Source organism: Triturus cristatus, chromosome 9 (assembly GCF_964204655.1).
Source record: "Triturus cristatus chromosome 9, aTriCri1.1, whole genome shotgun sequence".
Taxonomy (NCBI): domain Eukaryota; kingdom Metazoa; phylum Chordata; class Amphibia; order Caudata; family Salamandridae; genus Triturus; species Triturus cristatus.
The window spans coordinates 1,040,959,846-1,040,985,276 of record NC_140592.1 but is presented as its reverse complement, the minus strand read 5'-3'; the positions used below and the strand labels follow the sequence as shown (position 1 = coordinate 1,040,985,276).

At 45.6% G+C, this 25,431-nt stretch overlaps 1 protein-coding gene across 4 annotated transcripts in view; it reads left to right on the top strand.

Annotated features, from left to right (window-relative positions):
- The window catches only part of LOC146799314 (protein-L-isoaspartate(D-aspartate) O-methyltransferase-like), a 233,574-nt gene that overhangs the window by 149,085 nt on the left and 59,058 nt on the right, over nt 1–25,431 (top strand). For all 4 annotated transcript variants that reach the window (XM_085626864.1, XM_085626862.1, XM_085626865.1 and 1 more), the window contains 2 exons: nt 7,858–7,978; nt 12,428–12,513. In XM_085626864.1, coding sequence (XP_085482990.1) covers nt 7,858–7,978; nt 12,428–12,513 — 207 coding nt within the window. The remainder of the gene's footprint in view (nt 1–7,857; nt 7,979–12,427; nt 12,514–25,431) is intronic.

The window sequence follows — 25,431 nt, the reverse complement described above, 5'->3', positions numbered from 1 at the left end:
GGGTGACGACTTTCCCACTCTTTCTTGTCCCCTACTGGCTCTCTTTCTCTTTTTTGTCATGATTTTATGGGCCTCCAAAAATGTGACATATGGTAAGGAGTGTCCTGACGCTTTACTAATACACTGATTCGACATTTCAATGTGTATAATATATCACTGCTATGATGTTGCTTATCTCTAATGCCTTTTAGCTGCAATATGATGTGCTCTGACGAGTTTTTTTATATAGATTGATAACAATATGTTTGTATTCAAATTGTTTTTTAATATTTACAATTGTATTGTATTTGCTGCTTGTGTTTGGGTCCTTATGTATGTCATTCATTTTGCTTTTTGTATATAAATTTGTTGCAGCCCTGAAGAAGTCCAAAGTTGGACGAAACGCGTCGGCTGCTTTTGCTGTTGTCGGAAGTTTTTAAAAAATCACATGTCAAACTGTATAATAAAGAAGAACCTTTTGGAAAACGAACTGCTTTAACGATTTGGACTCACTTGTATTGTATAGATTGAGTGGTGCATTTGGTGCTGTGTTTTTTCATATGTAGATTCCAAGTATTGGAACAGCATTGTGCTGGCGGGTGCTAACCAAAAGTGCACACTCCTGGTGAATAAATAATCTTTTTCACCATATTATTATATTGAGTTATTCTAAAATCCGGTGCTGTCTTAGTGGGATTCCGCTAGCCCTGTGTTTTGTACTTTTGAAGGTGACAACCACCCACTGCCTCTATGAGGTACTCCTTTCCCTTGTACATCACTTATTTCGTAGCTAACTTCTAACATAACTACACTGGATTATTTTCAGCAAGTGTTGTTGCATTAACTATTTGTTTAACATTTATAATGTGCTGCATAAACACTAGTATTCAAATGCTATATGTTTAGCCAACATTGAGTATCTCCGCCGCAGCATGGATTCTACTACACGCTACAGTTCATTTTGGCCAACAGCAGTGTTTGTTATTTGTCAACCTACATTGCCCCCATATCATACATGTGATATTTGGCCTTTTTAACGTCCTCCAAAATTGTCTTTGCTAGTTCCATTAACATGAAAATCTTGCTTTCATGTGCCATTCACAAACACATTGGTTGGAGAACGAATGCCTTGGCTTCCCTCTTCCCCCACCTTTTCCTTTAAGTGCAACCATTCCCTGATTCTCATTTAGAGATCTTCCCTTAATTCCAGTAAAACAGAAATCTTTCACTTTTGTGATCCATCTGCTTGGTCCTAGCGCCCGCCATGATAATTGTGTTACGCAAATCAGGATCTCTCAATATTGCCAGAGCATCACCACCTCCATCTGCTTCTCTAGCAGGCCCCCTTGTGTGAAATGTGTGTCCTCTGATTTCTACCAGTGACATCATCAAATTTAAAAGTTTCAACTCTTTCCAATAGATCGAGAATAAGCCCTCTCTATCTGGTAATACATTTTTACAAGGTGACCCATAGTGCTGTAGGTGCACTACTCTTGCTTTATTTTCAAGATATTCACATTTTTGTCCAGGTAGAAACTGGGAGTGACCACTCTACCTTAAAAATGTGAAAACACTTGCCTTGCGTTCTCTGATTTTATTACCTACCACGTCCACTCCTCTCAATCTCAAACCAACATTGGAATAAGTCTTCCCTGGTCCTATAATTCTTGGTGTGAGTCTCCTCCATGTTGCCTTCGATCAATACCATTCTGACTTGCATGTTATCTCAGTTTTCATGAAGGTTATCCAAGAACTTCTTTTTCCTGTTTTTACCTTCTGATAGCTCTTGTTGAGGGTGACCTGCATTTCTCACTCTTCAATTCGATTCAATACATCCCATGCAACAGTGTCTGGGTATCATTCAGGTCTTTGCTTGCAGTGCCAGTTTCTTTACAACATAACTTCTGCTGCTCCTCGCGGGTGTCTGCTAATTCCAGCATTTAGCTATCCATCACATCACATCATTTTGTCTCTAATTGTAATAAGGAAGGACTTCTACTTAAACGTATGCAGTGGGCAGAGATTGTGAGGAACATTGAGCCCTAAGTACCTAACCTGGAGGGGCAGTTATCTTGTAGGGTTACAATCCTAGAGTCTCAAATTTGCTTAAGTGCTGAGTCATTTAGGTTAACTTTATAGCCATAAATACGACCATATGCTCACAATAGCGTATAATGAGTGTCGAGTTGGTACTAGCAATAAACCAAAGTGAACATCATTGTCATAAAGAGATATTTAATGCATCATGCTGGATGTTTGTATCCCTTGTAGATCATCTTCCTGCCAGGAACATTGAGCCAGCAATTCAATAGTCTGGCAATAAGCAAAGGGGAGACGGGACATCCTTGACTTGTTCCACACATGATATATTAATGGCAAGATAGTGCTCCATATGTAAGGACAAATGTGGTGGGTCAGAGTAGATGGGATATTATCATTAGTAGAGTACTCACAAAGCTGTCAAGGTGAGGAACAAGTAATCCTAACTACCTCTGTGAAGCACCTTCTCGACATCTAGCAAGAGAATCATGTCGTCCTCTTTGGTGTGAACCAAAAAGATTAACATCTGTGTGATGTCTTCTGTTAATCAACCTGATATAATCCATTTGAGGTTCCTTGCAATGTATTGAACACATATTTTGTGTCTTCAGTCACTAAGGATATTGGTCTGTAAGGAGTGCAGCGGATGGCGTCTAACCCTTCTTTAGGGAAGAGTAAAGTAGTGAGTGGTCACAGCATTCTGAAGATCAGGGTCATCTTTGGTGCAAGAACCTCAGTCACAAGGGGATAAAAGTAAAAGGGAGCACAGCCGGACTAGGAACAGTGTAGTAAATTACTTCTCTACTGTTCTCCACTGTATTGCTCTGTAGAATGTACCATGACATCATGGAATGTCTGAGTGCCTCTCTGTGCTGACAGTGTCAGTTGGTCAACGGTCAGTTTGTCAACTCAGGCTGAGCTGCTAGGAGCCTGCTCCTGGTGGGACTGTCTTTGTACCATCTATCTTCTACTGTCCTGATCTCCTATTTTGGAACCAAGCTACAAATAAAGAAGTACTCTACTTGTACAGCTGGACTCTGTATCATTCCTTTACCACAATTTGGCAACGATCTTGAACCTACGTGTGGAGTAAGGACAACTACGGAACTAAAGGACAAGGAACTAAAGACATTAAGGACTTTCAAAACGTCAATTGATACTCAAAGATAACGCCCTGGCCAGCCCCACCAGTGTCCTGTACCATCTGGACAGCCTGCAGCCTGGGCGTTTGTTTTTTCATTGATGAGGAGTCTACCGTCACCTGGGAGTCTTCAACAGTGATCTGTCTCTCCAGCTACACCCTGCCCGCAGGCGCTACAAGTTTCCCTGTTGTGGCACACTCCCTACTGTCACCTGGAAGTCTTCTACCGTGATCTTTCTCTCTAGCTTCACACTTCCCACAGACGCTACAAGTTTCCCTTTTTTGGCACACTCTTCAATATAGATGCTATTTATTGGTATGCCTGTGGAGCTTGGTGCCTGCATGAGAGTAACCGGCAGCGTTGGAGAAGACTTATGAGTGTTCAGAATAGCGGCACCGTTGGTAAGCTCATGCGCATTTTTGGACAAGTAATATTCAGTGACAGGGAGTACTTTGCTAGCTGTCCTAGCGTATGTGTTACGAGGGGCACCTTTAGTGAGCCGACGCGCATGTTATGTGGGGCAGTGACCGGGGCCGTGTTATACCGGTGTGTGGGGCACTTTACGTTACTCATTTGGATATTCGAGATGTTACTTTTGCTCCATGGCAGTTTAACCGCTGCCTTTCAAATAGCCAACAAGCCCCCACCGCGCGCGCGCACTCGACATGCGCAGCCTTACCGGTCCAGTGATGCCTGCAATATATCTTCGGTGACGTCCGTCTCCTCTTCCAGTGACTTGCTGCGGTGGACGTTTTGGTGCACGCTCCTGCCGCAAGCCATCCTGTACAGTGTCAGGGATGCGTGCCGCCATTTTGCGTTTGGAAGTTTTCTTCTTCCATGGCAATCTTCACTGCGGTGTACTTATTTTGCCAACCGCGTTGCTAATAAAGTTTGCGGACAACAAATTACCAGTCACACAGTTCTCTCCTGTGGTCAACGACCGGTGCGGCATAAAAAGCGGAGGATGTTGTGCCGTTTGGAACTTTTGGCTCACGATCAGGTGTGTGACTTAGGATGAACCTTCCAACGTTGTGACATTTCATTTCTATGGCGGAATTCAGCGAGTGCACACTGAAGAAACTCAAATGTTTTATATGGTATGCTGGTAGCTGCGGGAAGCCTTTGGTTGGAGACCTCGGGTGAAAGACCGATCACCGGAGTCTAACATTTCCTTCTTGGTTATAATGCCTTTACTCATATAGCTTTTCTTGTATTTTTTGTGTAAGGGGTGGGGGGAACTTATTACCTCCATTCATGTTTTAACACTATGTCTTGAGCGGATGTTTAGTTCCCCAGTGATCCAACTTTGTTTTGAAGAATAGTGTGAACTTGGAGTATACCCTTTTCTTTTGGGGAGATTGTGGTGGCGTTTAGTGCCCATTTCAGACTTAGTCTTGTTTTAAGGGTTAGTACTCTTTAGTGTATCCTTTTTAGGGGAGGTTGTAATTTTCAGTTTTCCAGGGTGAGTACCCTGTGGTGTACCCTTATCAGGGGAGGTTATGTTGTTTTCCAGGGTGACTACCCTGTGGTGTACCATACCTAGGGGAGGTTGTGTTATTTTCCAGGGTTAGTACCCTGCGTTGTTCCATATTTTTAGTGGAGGTTGGGTTGTTTCCGGGGTGACTACCCTGTGGTGTACCCTACCTAGGGGAGGTTGTGTTATTTTCCAGGGTTAGTACCCTGCATTGTTCCCTATTTTTAGTGGCGGTTGTGTTGTTTCCGGAGTGTGTACTCCGTGGTGTACCCTTATCAGAGGAGGTTATGTTGTTTTCCAGGGTGACTACCCTGTGATGTACCCTATTTAGAGGAGGTTGCGTATTTTTCAGGGTTACTACCCTGTGTTGTCCCCTATTTTTGGTGGAGGTTGTTTGGTCAGTGCCTAGGGTTACTACCCATGGGACATCTTTTCATGTTGACACTATGCTCCGGTTGAAGTCCACCTGCTTGGAACTCGTTGCCAAGGGTTTCATGTTCATAGGACTTTGAGTGGGAAGCTTCTCTCTAGTGTTTAGACTTTTTCTGTTATCCTTATCGGACCTTTATTCTAGTTTAAGTGTCAGCATGCCTTCTATCCTAATCATGGGAACTTTTGTTTCTTTCCAGAGCGTTTTCTCTCTGGTGTATCTATGTCGTTGAGGTTGCACTCTTCCGGTTATCTAGAGTGAATCTAACCCCTGTTGTACCTTTTATTGGGGATGTTGTTTTCTCCCAAGGGTCAGTGTCTACACCCACCTTAGTTTAACAGGGTGCCTACCCTGTGGTGTACCCGCTTATGGGGAGGTTGTGAGGGTTACCACCCTTCTCTGTTGCATTGTTTTTTTTTTTCATCTAAGCCATGCTTTGTTTTTTCCCTAAGGGAGGGGGATGGGGCGTGTAGTAGTAATGTTATTTTCAATTTCAATGTATTCAGTTATTTTTGCATCTTAATGCATTTCTGCTCATGCCAGTGGTATTTCTGATACCTCATGTAATACACTATTACATATGTGCATCTTTTGTTGTACTTTCATGTTAATGTTACATTTGAGGTATCTTACTTATCTTTCTCTTTATTTCTGCTGTCGTTCCCTAAGGAAGGAGGATGTGTAGTAAATTACTTCTCTACTGTTCTCCACTGTATTGCTCTGTAGAATGTACCATGACATCATGGAATGTCTGAGTGCCTCTCTGTGCTGACAGTGTCAGTTGGTCAATGGACAGTTGGTCAACTCAGGCTGAGCTGCTAGGAGCCTGCTGCTGGGGGGGGCTGTCTTTGTACCATCTGTCTTCTTCTACTTTCCTGGCCTCCTATTTTGGAACCAAGCTACAAATAAAGAAGTACTCTACTTGTACAGCTGGACTCTTTATCATTCCTTTACCACAAACGGCAACCAGCACTGGTAATCTGCTCGACCAGCACCGCTCCCACTTTTGTAATGGGTGGCCAATATTGCAGCACTGCTTCAAAACCGTCCCCCACACTTCCGGCCTACCGGGAAAACACCTAGTGCCTGCTAGGGCCAGTCCGTCCATTCAAAATCATCGAAACTCTGTATTTTTCCTCCTTATCAGTATATACCACAAATATAAGAAGAAAGCACTTAAAAACATGTTCCAGAGTTGCATTAATGATCACTGACTTATAAGTAAAGTAAATAAAAACAGAAAGATCATGTTACAAATCTATAAAAATGACTCTATATGCAGTTCTATTTAAATATCACCTAATCGAGTCTTAAAACACATAGTTGGTATTTTTCTTTTGGAGACATGGTTACCCTAGCTGGACATCTTTTTTGGATACATTTAATAGCTGCTTCCACTACTGTTTGTTGTACTATGGTTATGAAGTTATAATGATGTTTGCTCAAAGTCTGAGGAAGACACAGTGGCTGGAAGAAATTCCAAGGCACATGTGAGTGAAATGCAGAGAGGTACTGCACAGAGATTGATGCACACATTTTTAAATCTATCATTCCTAGTAGAGGGCAATTGTAACTTCTTCTTTGCACAATGAAATGTGCCTGCTGTTTACAATTTAAAAAGTAAATTTGGCTCCAGAAGGACCTGTCTCCTTCCTCAGCTAACTGCAGAGTGCATCTTGAAAAACACTATTCAGCTTTTGGAGAGATAACCTGTATGAGATGTGTACAATGCTTGATAAGCTGCTCATGAATCGTTTGTCTGTCCCTCCACTTGTGACGTTTCTCAAGATTTATCTAGGACAAGAGGATTGAGATCTCTTTTTTCCTTGAGTTTCTTGAGTTTGGCACACCAACATGCCATACACAGTTCTCTAGCCAGAGCCTCTAAGGCATCCCAAAAATTGGTTCCGCCATACCGCATTATAATGGAGGTGTCCGTATACATCATTAAATTGAGTTACCTACTGAGAGTTGGATGCAGTAGATATGTGGCATCTAGTAAGAATATGATTAGGGCATATTCGAAAGAGTGGTCTGCACACCTCATATACATCCATTTCATCATCAAACATTTTTGCTTCTAGCTCCTTCTTGATAAAATAACCGTATGTTACTGAGATTACGGCTTGTAGTTATAGTTACTAGGATGAGTCATTACAGTGTACTGTTTTAAAAAAATTTGTGTTAATCTTTGGTGACTATTGACCTTTTTCTGATCTGCACCAGAATTAACAAGGACATGCCCCCCTCTGACTAAGGTTCTTTGTTCCATATTAGGTTCAGATTGGTCAAGGGTTTTAGATGATATTAAGGTAAATCATTTTGAGATTAATGAATGCAAAAAATGTTGCTCTGTGCTACAGCCCAAACTACTGAACAAATTTACACCAGACCTCACGTAAAGACAAAGCTTATGCCAAAATAGGTCCTTTATGTGGTTTGGCTTAAACCTGGTCTGCAGTTTTCACCATGGCCCTGTGTACTTGTGAGAGTGACACAGAGCCAAAGGTGTGGCTGAAGGCCAAGCACTGTGGCCAGTACTGCCAATACTGGGCACAGAAATTGTGAGCAGTGATACTAATAAGCACAAATAATTATAGTCCAATTATTCGTGTTTTCTGGACGCAGCTGCATTAAAAGAACAGCTGTTTGCCTCAGACAAGGGACACATTATTTTGCTACATTTCATTTAATTTGTCCCTGTGCTTGGTACTCCTGACCTTCAAGGCCTGTGGAAGGAAAGGCATGTGTCTCTTATTGGAGATTGATTGCTCTGCTGTGCTTTTCTTCAGGTGGGCCCCACAGGAAAAGTTGTTGGTATTGAACATATCGAACAGCTCGTTCAGGAGTCCATAGAAAACATCAGATTGGATGACCAAACTCTACTTGAAGCTGGCAGACTAAAGATTGTTGGTGAGTATTCAAGTCTTCTAGTTTGAGACAAGTTTTGGGGTTTCTTTACCTTCACAATAAGATTGGGCTCTTAGAAGGTGGGCAACGTGTTTGTATATTGATATATGTAGGGTGACCACTCCACTTTGTTATTTGGTACACCACTTTTAGTCATGAACCTCTAACCTACAAATCATTGCTATCAAGTGTGTCAGTCTTATTAGGTCAATAGAAGTGAACCCAAACTATACCACCCAGAATGCATTAGGTTGACACAGGACTTTAAATTGTGTAGTAAACAAAGGTAATGTGGTAGTCATCTTAGATATATCAGAGATGTTACCTGAATTTCCTTGATGCTAAGGTTGTCAATTTCTTGGTGACGAAAGCAGAGTATCTTCAAACTCTTTCTACAGTCTGTCAACAGTGATTTGTCTGCGCTGACCTATTTATCCCCACCCATCAAAACACCCAGTTTGGTTAGTGTTTTGCCAAACCCAATTGGTCATCCTGTGGGTCAGTCTATTTGACCAATCTGGACTCACATTCTGCATGCCTGGCTTGCCAGGAGTAGAGTTTGAAAGTTATGTGCAGTTAAAAGCTCCCCATTATCGTCATATATGTGATACCCTGGGATCACTGACACAATATCCAAATAAAAAATATTGTGATACAAAAATACTGTGTCAAAAATATCCATCACTAAAATATAGTTTTTCAATACATAAGCAAAACAATTGAGAAAAACAGACCGTTTTACACTAATATAAATATATATACAATAAAATAGTTTAATTGTTTTAATATTCCAATATAACAAATATATATATTCCCTACTGGCAGTCGCCAGCAGGTAGTTATAGTTAGGACCTTGTTTCTATTCAAAAAGCATTTTTTCTTTTGCCAATATCTGTGGCGCCGTTTGGCGAATCTTCGCAAAATTTTCAAAACTAATGGCACGCTCTCTTTAGCTGCTGTCTTGAAAGTTTCGGGGTGATTTGTCAAACGGGGGCCGAGAATAAGGAGGGGGGTCCCAAAATGTTTTTTCTCCTTGTTAATTTCCAGAAGAAACTCTTGACGCAGCTACAGCCCGAACTGCTGAACTGAATTACACCAAATTTGGCAAAAATGTAGCTCTTGGTCCAGAGTGCATTCTTTTTGTTAAATGGTGTAAATCAGTTCCGTAGTTTTTGAGAAATTCAAAGAAATTCCCAATTGCATATCTAGGGACATGAAGGATCCGCGAACCCTCCCGATCTTGAGTGTGAGATCTGATTGGCTGCCAACACTTCGAACCAGGAAGTGTTGGCAGCCATCTTGTGACTCGGTTCAACCGAGTCACAAGAAAAAAAGGTAACAAAACAATAAAAGGTGGCAGGATAGAAACACCGTGACCCCGAGGGCCAAAAAAAAGCATTTTTAAAAAAAAAGATTGCAGCGGGATTCGCGCTTGGTGCGCAAATCCTGGCAAACTTTTCTTTTAAACGAAGTGCGGTCTTCAGTGCGTCGTTTCTTTTAAGCCTCCGGGTGGGCCAGGTCCCGGGGGCAATGCCTAATTATGATGCGGGATCCAGAAATGGCCCCCGCTGCCCCGAAGACCGCCACCTTCCTGGGGCCATAGTTATTAAATGCGGGGGGTGGTCACGCTGCCCCCCCACACAGCCCCGAGGACCGCCACCTCCCTGGGGTTCATTTTATTAAATGCAGGGGGCCACGCCCCCCCCCCAAGCCCCGGGGTCCGTCACCTTCCCCCCCCCTCCCCCCGGGCTATATCTTGTTAAAATAAGGCGTGAGGGTCCTACCCCCCCCCCCCCCCATCAAGCCCTGGGGACCGCCACCTCCCTGGGGATAACTTAAAAAATGAAGAGTGGGAGGACTCACGACCCCCACACACACGGACCGGAGTACACCACCTCCCCGGCACACAGATTAATTAAATGTGGGGGTCTGTTGCGGACCCCCAGCCCCGGGAACCACCTCCTCCCCGCGGCTATACATAAGATGGAAGGGGGCTGTGTGGCCCCCTCCAGGAGCCCTCCAAGGCCCGTGGGACCGCCACCCCCCAGGGCTGGCCCCAGCAATGTCCCAGGGTGCCCACGCCCGGGACATTGCAGTTTGCTATGGAAGCGAGAGCATCGAAAATGCTTTCGCTTCCATGAAGCAAAGCAGAATTGCTTTTGGGTAAAGGGAGGTGCATGTTAGCAGCTCCCTTTGTCCGAAAGCAATACCGGCTCCCGCAGGAGGTTCGGAGCTGGCAGGGATCACAGGGGCCTTGGGGCTCCCCCTACGGTCCCCAATGTAGTGGCCATACCCAGGGGGATAGGGTCTTAGGGGCTGAAAATGGCCCGGGAGGGGTGGGGCACGTGGCCCGCTCCTTACAATTTTTTTTTTTTGTTAATGGCCAAGCCCCAGGGGATGGGGTTCGCAGAGACGAAATCGGCCTGGGGAGGGGGGGACGCGTGGCCCCCTCCTTTACAATTTTGGATGGGGTACCAGGGCCCCTCCCTTAAAAAAGTAAATAAAATAAAAACAAAAATGGCCGAGCCTCAGGAGATGGGGTCCCCGAGGCCAAAATCGGCCTGGGGAAGGGTCCACTCACCCCCCCCCCCCCCCCCCCCCCTTAAAAAAAACATAAATGGCCTGGCCTCGTGGGAGGGGGTCCCCAAGGCATATTTCTGCCTCGGGTTGGGGGGGGCCACGCTGCCCCCCTCCCTTTCCAAAAGCACCAAGGGAAGGGGGGCCACACAGCCCCCGCTACAAAAGAAAATGGTGGAACCGGAAACTCGCTGGAAGTTCTGCCTCCTTTAACCTCTACTCTGCGAACGCACCTCCTGGTGTGATCTTGTGTGGGGGATGAAGTCCCCGGCGCTACTGAGGGTCCTTAGGGGCCAACTAGCTCACCTGTTACCTCCAGTAAGGCTCACACAGTGGGATTGCTGAGAGGTGGTAGGAGGCCACACCCCTTTATACACCACTCTGCAAACATGCCTCTTGGCGCACTGGTGGTGGGGTGATGAGGTCCCCTTGTGTCCTCAGGACTAAAGTGGACTTCATCCCCCAAGCAGCAGTGCGCCAGGAGGAGCATTTGCAGAGTGGTGTAAAAAGGGGGAGTGGCCTCTGACTGTTCCCACTCCAGTAGGTTCAACAGTAGGTAAAGCGTTGGACTCGGGAAGGGTAACATTTACTACTCCGACATCATTATGTGAAACAGCAGGGAAAGCGTTGGATTCAGGAAGGATTACATTTGCTACTCCCACTCTAGTCTTTGCAACAGTAGAGAAAGTGTTGGACTCAGGAAGGGTTAAATTAAATATTCCTACTCCAGTGTGTACAACAGTAGGGAAGCATTAGACTCAGGAGGGGTTAAATTTACTATTCCCACTCCAGCCTGTGCAACAATAGGGAAAGTGTTGGATTCAGGAAGGGTAAAATGTACTTTTCCCACTCCAGTGTGTGCAACAGTAGGGAAAGCGTTGAACTTAGGAAGGTTATATTAACTATTCCCACACCAGTCGATGCAACAGTAGTACAAGTGTTGAACTCGGGAGGGGTTAAATTTACTACTCCTACTCCAGTAGGTGCAACAGTAGGGAAAGTGTTCGACTCAGAAGGGGTAAAATTTACTATTCCCACTCCATTCACTGGTTCAGTACAGAGAGTACTTCACTTTCAAACAAATAACGTATTTCTAACAATTCTATTAAATACCCAAAATATAAAATTCAAAATCTAAAAACTAAATGTCTTAATTTTAACAAAAAAAAAATAACATAAATAATAATTTTCTTTATAATCATCAATTCACAAAAATATTATTATAATTAAAATGCCACACTCTATTCTCACAAACATAACCGCCAACAATTAAAATGGAATAGAAATAAACAAAGTATAACACAATTAACACATTAAATAATATTTTTTTTTGTATAAATCATTTTTTATTTTATGTATCATTACTTAAATAATTTCCCCCATTCCTCTACATACTAAACACACCTAAAATATAACGTAACAAATATGATAAGTTTACAGTTAACATAATTATCAATTAAATAATTATTAAAGTAATAATTATCAATAAGTTATTGTTTAATTAACCTCCCCCATGTAACCCTAAAAGCACAACTTACACCTGACCTATAATTTAAAAAAAATCTTAATTATACAATTTACATAGTTTAGTATGAATTAAATATTCATTTAAATTGCTTAATAATTAATCAAAATAATTTACTTCCCACCCTGCACCCCTACATACCCAACAACCCGCACCTGACATATAATGAAAGAAATCTCTTAATTACACAATTATCATTTAAATAATAATAATTTAATTATTAATTAATTTACCTCCCACCCTATTCCCTATAAATCCCACACTGCACCTAAGTCTTTAGGAGCCATAGGATGTGTGATTAGGTGAAACATATATTTACTATTACTCGTTCTCCCCTGTACTTTCTACAGTTGGAGATGGAAGGCTGGGATATCCAGAGGGAGCGCCCTACGATGCCATCCACGTTGGCGCAGCAGCATCTACTGTCCCGCAAGCGGTAAGGTCAGAATTGGGAAGTGCAAAAAGTGGTCGACTTATCATTCAAAGAATAGTTATACCATTAGCAGGAGCCTTACATGCATCTCTTCAGTGCGTGTCCTCGTACAAACACATCAGCCAGAGAACTATGGTGTAACAGTTTATTAAAGGTCTAGCGTGGAAGACCATTTCAAAGCATTTGCAAATGCACTTAATGTGGGGAGGGCTATTGTAGCTCGAGAAAGCCTGGATCCATGAGAGAGTTTCAGGTCATCTGCTTAAGTTAAATATACATAACTTAGTAGTGGATGCATGGGCAGGTGGTAGGCACTGAGAAGTGAACTAGTAGATAACAGTAGGCGTCTATGACTGGTCCTCACTGGGTATAGTTACTGTAAGGAGAACTGTGCAGGGGATGAATGGTAGAGCACGGTTCTACCAAGGCACGGTTACTCATAGTACGGCTCGCGGGCCGCCAGCGGCCCGGCAAGCCTTCCTTGGCGGCCCGCGGACCTTGCAGACTTCCTGTGTTTTAAAAAAAATATATATTAAATAGTGTTAGCAAACACTGACAGGTTGCAGCAGCCCAGACTCTGCTCTGTGGGGGCCGGGGGATTCCAGTGATTGTCAAAGTGGAGATGCAGGGGCCTAAGAGGTGAAATACAGCAAAGCTTTATTAACATGTAAATGGTCTTTTAAAGACCTGTGAAGTACTCGGGTGGGGCTGTGTGTGCGCACTGGGAAGCTGTCTCAGTGGGGCTGTGTGCGCGCTCTGGGAAGCTGTCCAGCCCCGGCTGAGGGCTGACACACTCACTGGGTGAGATGACAGAGGGAGACAGATGGAGGGAAAGGGAGAGAGACGGAGGGAGAGAGACGGAGGGAGAGAGACGGAGGGTGAGGGAGGGAGACAGGGAGGGAGACCGGGAGAGGGAGGGAGACAGGGAGGGAGGGAGACGGAGGGAGAGAAACAGAGGGAGAGGGAGGGTGACGGAGGGAGGGAGACGGAGGGAGGGAGATGGAGGTAGTTGGAGGGAGACAGAGGGAGGGAGGGAGACGGAGGGAGACAGAGGGAGGGAGAGGGAGGGAGGAAGGGAGAGGGAGGGAGGGGGAGGGTGGGAGATGGAGGGAGAGGGAGGGAGACGGAGGGAGAGAGACCGGGAGAGGGAGGGAGACAGGGAGGGAGACGGAGGGTGACAGAAGGAGGGAGGGAGGGAGGCAGAGGGAGGGAGACGGAGGGAGAGAGACAGAGGAAGAGAGACAGGGAGGGAGACGGAGGGTAAGAGAGGGAGGGAGACAGAGGGAGGGAGACAGAGGGAGGGAGGGAGACAAGGAGGGAGACGGAGGGAGGGAGACAGAGGGAGAGGGAGGGAGACAGGGAGGGAGACGGAGGGAGGGAGACAGAAGGAGGGAGAGAGACAGAGGGAGAGAGATGGAGGGAGACGGAGGCAGGGAGATGGAGGGAGACAGAGGGAGGGAGATGGAGGGAGACAGAGGGAGATGGAGGGAGACAGAGGGAGGGAGGGAGATGGAGGGAGACAGAGGGAAGGAGGGAGATGGAGGGAGACAGAGGGAGGGAGGGAGACAGAGGGAGGGAGGGAGACGGAGGCAGGGAGATGGAGGGAGACAGAGGGAGGGAGACAGAGGGAGATGGAGGGAGACAGAGGGAAGGAGGGAGATGGAGGGAGACAGAGGGAGATGGAGGGAGACAGAGGGAGATGGAGGGAGACAGTGGGAGGGAGGGAGACGGAGGGAGGAAAGGAGACAGAGGGAGGGAGACAAAGGGAGGGAGGGGAGGGAGGGAGAGGAAGGGAGGGGAGGGAGGGGACAGAGGGAGGGAGGGAGACAGAGGGAGGGAGGGAGAGGGAGATGGAGGGAGACGGAGGGAGGGAGACCGAGGGAGAGGGCGGGAGGGAGATGGGGGAGAGGGAGGGAGGGGGACAGAGGGAGGGGGAGGGAGACAGAGGGCGAGGGAGGGAGACAGAGGGAGAGGGAGGGAGACAGAGGGAGGGAGAGAGAGAGACAGACGGAGGGAGGGAGAGAGACAGAGGGAGGGAGAGAGACAGAGGGAGGGAGAGAGACAGAGGGAGGGAGAGAGACAGAGGGAGGGAGAGAGACAGAGGGAGATGGAGACAGGGAGAGGGAGGGAGAGAGAGAGAGAGAGAGAGGGAGAGTGAGGAAGAGAGACAGGGAAGGAGACGGAGACAGGGAGGGAGACGGAGACATGGAGGGAGACGGAGACATGGAGGGAGACAGAGGGAGAGGGAGGGAGGGAGGGAGGGAGGGGGAGGGAAAGTGAGGGAGGGAGACGGAGGGAGATGGAGGGAGAGGGAGATTGAGGGACGGAGAGGGAGGGAGGGAGACAGAGGGAGAGGGAGGGAGACAGAGGGAGGGAGAAAGAGGGAGATGGAGGGAGAGGGAGGGAGGGAGAGGGAGATGGAGGGAGGGAGATGGATGGAGGGAGAGGGAGGGAGGGGGAGGGAGACAGAGGGAGGGGGAGGGAGACAGGGGGATGGAGACAGAGGGAGGGAGACAGGGAGACAGGGGGATGGAGACAGAGGGAGGGAGACAGGGAGACAGGGGGAGAGAGACAGGGAGAGGGAGGGAGAGAGACAGAGGGAGGGAGACATGGAGGGAGGGAGAGAGAGAGGGGGAGGGAGAGAGACAGGGAGGGAGACTGAGACAGGGAGGGAGACTGAGACAGGGAGGGAGACTGAGACAGGGAGGGAGACGGAGACAGGGAGGGAGAGAGGGGGAGGGAGGGAGAGGGGGGAGGGAGGGAGAGAGAGACGGAGGGAGGGAGACAGGGAGGGAGACGGACACAGGGAGGGAGACGGAGACAGGGAGGGAGGTGGAGGGAGGGAGGGAGAAGGAGGGAGGGAGGGAGACAGGACAGAGGGAGGGAGGGAGGGAGACAGGACAGAGGGAGACGGAGGGAGAGGGCGGGGGAGGGGGAGGGAGACGGAGGGGGAGGGAGACAGAGGGAGGGAGGGAGATGGAGGGAGAGGCAGATGGAGAGAGGGAGATGGAGGGAGAGGGAGGGGGAGAAATGGAGGGAGGGGGAGTGAGACAGAGGGAGGGGGAGGGAGACAGAGGGAGGAGGGGGAGAGAGGGAGAGGGAGGGAGAGGGAGGGAGGGGGAGGGAGGGAGGGAGAGAGAGAGATGTGTGTATGCTGGGTCTGGTGGCTCAGTGGACGAAGGCGTCTGCTGCAGGGACCTGTGTTCAACCTCATGGTCACAATATTTTTTTGCTTTAGCCCCGCCCCTACACCTCTGACCCCGCCCCCACCGGTGCGGCCCTCGGCCACAAACCACACTGTAAAGTTGGCCCCCGAGAGAAAGCTTGTTTTTTTTTTATTTATCTTTATTTGATTTTACCATAATTGACACGCCCAGAATTCCCACCAACCCAGGTCAGACATTTGATAATACAATACAAGCAAAGTAAAAAAAAAAAAAAAATATTTGTATGTTCACACCAGTTCATCATCATATTACATTATACATTATCCCTGTAACTACCACTTGCGATTAAAATTAACTATGATTCACAATGTTCTCGATGTTATTTTGGGATTGACACCATTCTATTAAAGGGGACCAGATTTTCCAGCCCCTTTTACACCGTATTCTCCCTTTCCGTTTATAAATAGCAGTCTCCAGATTGGAGACTGCGAGGAGCCTAGCCAGCCATTGGTGAAAAGACGGTGCATTGCGGTCTAGCCAGGCCAAGGCAATACACATTCTTAAAACTGCCATAGCTATAAAAATAAGTTCATGACCCGGGTTGGGCATACTAGAATCTGTCGCTCCCAATAATATAACTTCACTAGCCAGGACAATCTCTCTTTTCAGTATGGTCGACAAAAACTTCTCAATGTTTTGTAATAAATATGTTAATCCATCACAAGTGGAGAAAATATGCACACAATCAGCATTGAATAGCATACATCTTGGGCAACAAGTCCCCTTCCCACTCCCCCATTTAGCAATCCTATCTGGAGTGTAGTATAAAAAAAAGCATGTTTTATAGAATTGTGTTTGAAGTTTAATGGACAGAAGAATTGTTTGAAACATGGAGTATGCAGAGAAGAATTTTTCCGAAGTTAAACCTATTTTCTCCTGCCACTTCTGAGATATTTTCTCCAGATCGTCCGGGAATTGTGAGTTTATAAGGGAGTAAATTCCCCCAATTGTGTTTTTCCTATTGTGAATTAATGTTTCTACTAAAGTTATTTTTCCTGGAAGAATCCCTCCCCGCACCCTTCGTATAAGAAAATCTCTAATTTGTAGATATTTAAATAAATCCCGCCAGTCCAATTGATACTTATCCCTGAGTTGTTCGAATGATTGAATCCCTACAGAGGAAAGGAAACACCCAATGTGATTAATATCTGCCGCCTTCCACCTGCTGATGTGATTGTCTTTAAAAATCTCAGGCAAAGTCGGATTATCACTTATGGGAGTATAGAATGATATTCGTCCAATACCCAGTATTTTTCTCACAGCTTTCCATACCCTAAACCCGTTAGTCAATGTTTTTAGTTTCACTTTTTTATGATAGCTATCATGAAGGTGGCGCCAGAGATATCCATAATTCTTATTACCTAACGTTAATTGAAAAATAGATGGAGAATCGCCCTCAGGTGTCATTTCTATTCCGGTATTCTGTAATAGTTCCCTACTGTAGAGTAGCACAGATGCCCAATAGTAGGCTTTTAAATTTGGGAGAGCCAGACCTCCTCTTTCCTTTGCCAGGGTCAGATATTTATACGCACAACGAGGTTGTGCATACGCCTACATAAAACTTGCGAAGGTGCGTTCCATAGATTTTAGCTATGGATCAGAAAATTCTAAGCATATTGCTCTAAATAAATATAAGATCTTGGGAAAAAACACCATTTTCAAGGCATTAGCCCTACCGATTAGTGATAGATGTAAATTGTCTAAGCGACGGAGATCTTTCTGTATGGTACATAGCAACGGTGTCATATTTACATCCAGCAGAGTCTCAAGCTTAGAGGTAATACAAATACCTAAGTATATAGGTATATAGGCATAACTCGATGATCAGACATTTCACTTTGGTTATTCAGCACAATCTGTGTCTTCCCTTGATTAATTGCGTATCCAGGTACGACCCCAAATGTATTAGCCTCGCATTCGATAACCGGCATAGCCGTGCTAGGATCCGCGGTTACCACCGCAATATCGTCTGCATAGGCCAAGATCTTAGTTGGATATGCTTGTGACAAGATCGGTCTTATTTCGCAATTACCCTCTAGTCTCCGAATTAAAGAGTTGATATAGATCACGAAAAGCAGTGGCGAACAAGGACACCCCTGTCGAGTTCCGCGAGATATAATCAACTCTTTAGTGAGGCTACCATTCACCATTGCCATGGCCCTGGGGTTCATATATAGTTTTTGCACCGCCTGAATGAACCCTCTATTGATCCCCACTCTAGACATAGCAGCCCACAAGAATGGACATGAGACCCTATCAAAGGCCTTCTCAGCATCGAGAAGGACCAATGCCATAGGTTCCCTGGTGCTATCCATATAGTCAAACAGGGTGATCACTTTCTGGATGTGATTGGTGGTTGATCTCCCTGGGAAAAAGCCATGCTGGTATTTGGCGATTACTTTATGAATAATCGGGATGATCCAATTTGCCAACAGTTTTAAATATAATTTAGAATCTGCATTTATTAAGGTGATAGGGCGATATGCACCTAACTGATCCGGAGGTTTATTTTTTTTCGGAAAAATAACTATCTTTGCCCTGGACCATGAGTTGGGAGGCTGCCCCCCTTTAAAGATATGTACTATTAACTCAAATAAAATGTCTTTAATCTGTTCTATAAATACTAGATAGAATTCCGACTGTATATTATCCAATCCGGTTGCTTTCCCTTTAAGTAAATTTTGGATTATAGTTATAATTTCTTCTTTATTGGGGATTTCGTCTAGGGTGAGCTGATCATCTTTGTCGAACCTCTTGGTCCCTCCTCCATCTAGATAACTCTCGATTCTGGCTAAGTCCCTCCCCCCCTCTTCGGCATATAGGGTGCTGTAAAATCGCCAAAATGCCTCTCTGATTCGTTCGGGATCAGTTAATTGGCCTTCCACTGGATCCTGTATTTCCCGTATCAAATTCACTGAGGCCTGTTGTCTCATGCGAATAGCCAGTTGATGGCCGACTTGTTCATTAACCTCATACACCATCTCTTTATGAGCAGTAGCTTTTTTTATGGCTTTTACGGTAAAGATATTTGTAATTGCGGCCTTTGCAATTGCCACCAAATTTTGAATTCTATGTAAATCTACTAACTGTTGGCTCCCGCGAGTTGCACTTATCAGCTCCTCTTCCGCTAATCGAAGATTTTCCTGCAGCCCTCTCAGATGTTCCCTGACCATTTTGTTAGCTCTTAATGAGTATTGCATAGTTTCTCCTCGAATCCCGGCTTTTAAAGCATCCCATACAATTTCAATTGAAGCACTCCCAACGTTATCCTCTATAAAATTAGGAATCCACACTTTCATGTGCGCAAAGTACTTATCATCTAGAAGCAAGGATTTTTCGAATGTCTAAGAGATAGATATTGTACTTCCAGGTGCCATGTCTAGAGTGCCAATCAAAGGGTTATGGTCTGAGAGTACTCGGGGAAGTTTCTCAATTTGAAACTTAGATCTAAGCGAGTTGGATATCAATATATAGTTGATCCTAGTGTGTGTGCGATGCGGGTTGGAAAAAAAGGTATAGCCCGGATCGTTAGTTTTTAAAGTCTGCCAGCCATCTATAAGCCAATGTATATCGCACATATATTTCATTGCCCTAAACACTCTAGGTTTCCGGCCTTTGTATTGCCAATCGTCCCTTAGTGACCAGTCGCTAGGGAGATTGATATTAAAATCCCCACAAACCACTAGGGGTAGAGGCCAATGTGTAAGTTCATTAGAGATCTCCTGGAAGACTGACGGGTCATCATTATTGCTCCCATAAATAGCACATAGCATAGTCTTTTGCCCCTGTCCATCCTGACACTCCGTCACCGCCCAGCGGCCAAGTCTATCGGCCTTAGAGCGGTTAAAAGTGTACGCTGAGCCCTTAGCTAGTATGCCGACCCCCCCGTATCCGCCCACCTTGTGAAGTTGCGCACACCAGTTTATACCTCAATGTTTTGAGTATATGTGTCTGTGTGCCTTCTATGTGGGTTTCCTGTAAGCACACAACATTTGCACCGGTGGATTGTAATCCTATCGCGACCATCTGTCTCTTTTTGGGGTCATTCAAACCACAAATATTTAAAGATAACACCTTTAGGACCCCCATCTAATTAGATCAAGCGGTCTGGATATGTACTTAGTTTTTTACATTCCCCCGTAGCTGGCCCATACCCCCCTGTTTCCAAAAACTTGTTGCCAACATAGAGCAATATAACCACCTGTCTGACCTTCGACCCTGCCCACCCTATCCAGCCAACCCCCCCCACGCTGCGCCCCCCCCCCCCCACCACCATTATTAGAGGTTACCTGGCCAAACACAGGGCCAGGTGTGTGACATCCGACAAATACAACACCTGTGTGTCCGCCAACATTTCCCCCACTATTAAGTAACCTTCAAATATACAAAACCAAAAAAGCAAGTATCCTACCATGGGACTTAAGTTCCACCACGAATCCCTTAGATATGGTTATAGCCTCAGTTTATCGTGTTTCACCCGGGATTATCATATCAGGGTAACTATATTGCCAAAAAAAAAAAAAACCCCAGAGCATCTCTGTTACTGCTCCTTTCTTAGATATCTGGATGACAGCACATTTTTTATACCTTTTTACTTATGCTCCGAAATTTCCACTTGGTACTCTTTCGCCTGTATTTCCGAAAAGAAGCTACGGGTAGTCCCTTGATGGACAACTTTCAATCTAGCTGGATTTTGAAGGTATACCATTGCCCCAAGCTTTAAAAGGGGGTCAAAAAGCTGCCGCATTCTCCATCTACGTTCTACTGTGGCATGTGCAAAGTCAGGCCTCGTAAAAAAATGTATTCCGTCAAAAGTCCGTTTACTCGTAGGTCTGGCCAGATCATAGAGAGCTTGCCGCAGTAAAAAATTTCCAAAAAATAAAAGCATAGCTCGAGGATGCTGTTGGGGTGCCGAGGTACGCTTCCCAAGAGACAAAGGAAACCGGTGGGCTCTTTGGATTTCCTTGTCCCAATCCCAAGATTGTAGTTCAGGGAACGAACCTTTGAGAAGTGAAATCATAAATTTTCTGGGATCCTCTTTCTAGACCCCCTCAGGAATCCCTAGAAAGCGGAGGTTATTAAGTCTCTGTCGATTTTCCTGTTCTTCCAGCTTCCACATGAGATCCTTAACTACCCCCTCATGTTCCTTCGACTTAGTATTCAGCGAGGATACATCCTGCTCAAGTTGTTCCGTTCTTGCTTCCACTGAAGCCATTCGATCAGCAATTTCGGCACACGTTTTACCCACTTTCCTGACTGCCCCTTGCAGTTTCTTTGCTGCGTGACGAGATCTGTGACTATCAGCTTTGGCTTCTGCCTGGAAGCCCTTGATAGACTGCAAAATATCTATTAAAGCTTGTTCGGCGTTTGGGGCATCATGTGTTTTCATTTGACCATTGGCAGTGTCCGTAAATGTTTGGTTACCCCCCATGCTGTCGTAACATTAGAACTTATAGTAAGTGAAGGATCGTTGTATTCCCATTCCAGGTCAGTGACATTTGTTTCACCCATTGCCTCCATTCCATCAAATTTTTTACAGCGGTCTCTATTTCTCTTTTTCTGTAATTTTTTAGCAACAAGTTTAGTTCTCTGTGGGTCAGTATTTGAGCTGCTATACCATTTACTCTGCTCCGCTAGATAAGGAAGTACTGATGTCCGACAGCTCAGACTCTTCTGTTGGGGAGAAAAATTGATCCTGATTGTCAGATGTTTTCAGCATATAATCCTTCCATGTGCAATCTGTGGCCTGTGGTGAAAGGGCAACTTCTGATCCACCCTCCGCACGACCTCCCCCCACGGAGATAGTGTTCCCCCGCAGCGCAGAAGAGGCCAAATCAGTTGTAAAATCGCAATTACCTGCGGGCCGGGAGGAGTACAAGAGGACTAAATCATTCAATGTTTCTATTTCTATCTGTCCCGGTACAGAGGTAGCTGAGGTGCCTGCTCCAGGCAGCACTTCTGGTTGTAGGAAATCGCCACCTTCCCCATTTGTAGTATTCGTAGCCACAAAGCTACTAGTGATCAAAGGCTGAGAGCCGTCAATTGCTTTATTAAAGTTAGTAAGGATTTTCTTTTTTGTGGCCCCGGTATTTACCATCCCACTCTCTCCAGGGCCTTTATTCGCATATTCCACTTTCTCCCCCTTCTGTACCCCGGGTTTGCCTTTCACTGTTGAAGAATCTGGTTTCTTGTGACGTGATAGTCCTAGGGTTGTGCTGTCCGTGGGAGGTATCATGAGATTTTTATTTTTTGCAAATCGCCCCCCTCTTGCAGCCATCCTTACTTGTCTCTCCAGGCTGCTGACAGAGAGCAGCAGTGCAGATGGGCCAGCGTATGAAGAGCACCTCCCGCTGTGTCCACGCTTTCCACACTGCAGCAGTAGAGATCGACAGCCTCTTCTCGCCTGACGTCTGTCTCCGCTCCTGGGCACTTTCCCGCGATTCCGCAGCTCCGCCCGCTGCTTGCGTAGTCCAGGGAACACCGTCAGCGTGAGGGCCGTCAACGCTATCAGCAATTGCCGGGCGTCCTCCAGAGCGGATCGCCGTGCACCCTCGGGCCAAAACAAGCAGGTAACTGTGAAGCACTCCTGTTGCAGCCGCATTTCTCACATTTCGCTCATATTACGAGTATCCTAGAGTCTATGTTTACGGCGCCGTAGATATGTCTTGTGGGGAAATGTTTAGCAGAGCATCACTGCAGCGGTATCAGTCGGTCGCCATCTTGCCACCAAGCCCGAGAGAAAGCTTGTGAGTACCCATGTACCAAGGGTATTTAGCTGACTAGAGACACCCTCCATAGGGTAGATAAAGACTGCCCTGAAAGTAAAAGGGTAGGCTGAATGGGCAGGAGCTTAAAACATGGACCAGTAGAAAAGAATGATCACACCTAACCCTAGCAGCTAGCTCAATATGTAAGATGAATTACAGTAGTACACAAAAATAATGCCCTCATTGTTACATGTACTAAATACTATGGCCTATAGTGTGCTAATAAATATCAGCCATTTATTATAACAGGAAGGAAAAGCAGGCTAAGTTAACCACACCTTAGGTAAGTCCTTACATCCAAGGAACACTGTACGAGCTGTAAATATGCTACACTATACAGATTAATGTACATAACCTACGAGTTAACACTACTAATTAGCAGATTAAACAAATGAATGCTGTGGCACTCCCCTATTATTTAAATCATTATTGAGTTTTCAATATGCTTTCATAACAGTGCAAAATTCCCAATTTGTGAAATCAACTGGAATAAATCTATCATTCTCATCCTGCTACACTGACCCTTTCCTTGCCTCATGTTCCCCTAGAATATCTCTCCATTTAGTAAATCATGTAGTTCCTTTGTCTAGCCTTCCCCAGACTGAGGTCTAACATTCATTGTTTTCGAGCTGCTTTAGCTCAAAGAGTACCTGTGCTGCCCTCATCCAAGGATATTAATGATCAACTATTCATTACTCTTGCTACTCATCGTTGTTTTTTTAGAGTTATACGCTCTCCGGAAACCCCTCGAAACGTAGGTTGTTCCGCCTGGCGTGGTTTTCAGCATCTTCAAGTCTCCAAACCACGTCTTTGGTGATGGCCCAGGCCTCCGAGACTTCCTTGCGAAAGGCCTGTGACCATATCTTCAAGTTCGGAGATCCTTGTTTCTGCGGAGGCTGAACAATAATTTTGAACCGCCCAAAAAACTGACAGCATTTCTAAAATTCCAACATGTGGATGGGACGACATCGGAAGCTCAGACACTGAGATAAACACTTCAGTTGTGTAGGTTGAGAGTTTGAACTCATGCCTCAGACCTTTATTTATATCCTTGACCGCCCCTTCTGCCTAATATTGTTTGTAAATGACTTCTTTCCTAGTGCAAATATATGTGGCGAGAGTCTGCATATTTGGTGAATTCCAATCTGATAGATAGAGGGTCCAGACGGGGTCCAATTGGCCCTTACTCTTGCTGAGGGGCTTTACTAGCTTGTCATAATCCATGTCATAAAGTTATCCCCATTTCCAAGGTCAAAAAATGTGCTTTCCAAAAACCGCCAATCCACCGATTCAGACGCCTTCTTGGTGATGAAAGCAAGCGACATTTCCCTCTTTCAAGCATGTGATATTCTGCACTATGTGCTATTTTTCTTTCTGTAAATTATCCACCTTGTTTTGGTCTTATGAAATCTGATTGGTCAGAGTGTAAAATGAATGGCATAGAATGTCCAACTTCTGCTAGTTTTGGTGCTGATGCCTGCTTTGTAGGGTGATGAGAACCATAGAGACAAGTCCTTTATGCTTAATCTTCTTTGCCCCTATGTTCTTCCTCCCACAAAACAATCCAATAATAGGGAGGGAAGCCCCCACGGATAATCATTCATTGCATTGGACCACTCCAGAGACAGCCATGTATGTTCGGCTGCAAGAGCCCTCCTGTCACCTTCTAGTGTCTGCCAAGGCTTAGGCATTCACAGGGGACTCTTACAGTCTCTTATGGTCTCTCACAGTCTCTCAAATACCTGGCAGCCCTAGCCATAGTAGAAGCTATTAGGGCCTTTAGAGTATCAAACAATTTGGTGAAGATTTGGAGGTTGATAATGCAATGTTTGGATGCTAACATTCCCATTTGTATACAGGTTATTGGTATTTGCCAAGGATTAAGGTTTCCAAATTGGTTGTCAGGGTTCAGTGTTCGTTGCATTTGAGGGTACTTTTGGGTAGAAAAGGTGAAAATAGAATCTTGCAGGTATTATTACCTGGAGTCTGATCTGATGTGAAACTCTAAATTTTGGGTTCGGTGGCAATAATAAAATCACACAAGAAATTTGGGGGGAATCGATCTTTAGAGTATGGTGTAGCATGAGATAGCCTTAATATGCACCCATGAGGTATAACTCGGGGCATAAAGACAATGTTGTAGTAAGAGGCTACATTTGAATGTTTTCATGGAGGATCTCTTTATGCAGTCTTAGCGTGTGTGTAAAACACTTAGGAGCACCAATCGCATTTAGGTTCAAAAATCACCCTTGGTGCAAAGAAAGAAGGATTGTGAAATCATATTAAGGAACAAAAACAACTTGTGGCCGACATGTCGGCACACAGACTAACCCCCACTCCTGAATCTTGCCTGTTGGGACTGCACCAGCGAGCTAAGGGTGCTAAACATATACATCGTTTCATCGATCTGGCCTTCGTCCTGTTTAAACGAAGTATCACAATGGCATGGAAATCTCCCGCCCTCAGACATTCAACGGGAGGTAAATGTTGGGAGAACTTATCTGAAAGAAACATGTTAGTTAGATTCCTCACCTTAGAATATCCCCAGGCGTCAGACTGGATCCGGAAGATTTTTCGTCAGCAATACCCCTTGCGCGTCGCTAGGCGTCGTCTGCGGCTCCGCGTCCGTCGTCGGCGTCGTGCGCCGGGATGACGTCGTCGGAGTACTTAGACGCCGCCCTCGCGCGCTGACGTCAGTTCTTCTTTTTTCCGCGCCAGTAAGCGCAGATCCGGGAGAGCTACCCCTTTAGTCAATTTTTGACTAACTTTTTTGATCCTTTTTGATCGTGTCTCGACACCGGTGCCGGTAGGATGCCTGGGTTTAAAGCCTGTACGGACTGTAACCGATTGATGTCGGTTACGGACCATCACCGCCGGTGCCTTTACTGCTTGGGCCTCGATCACGACGCGGAGTCGTGTTCGGACTG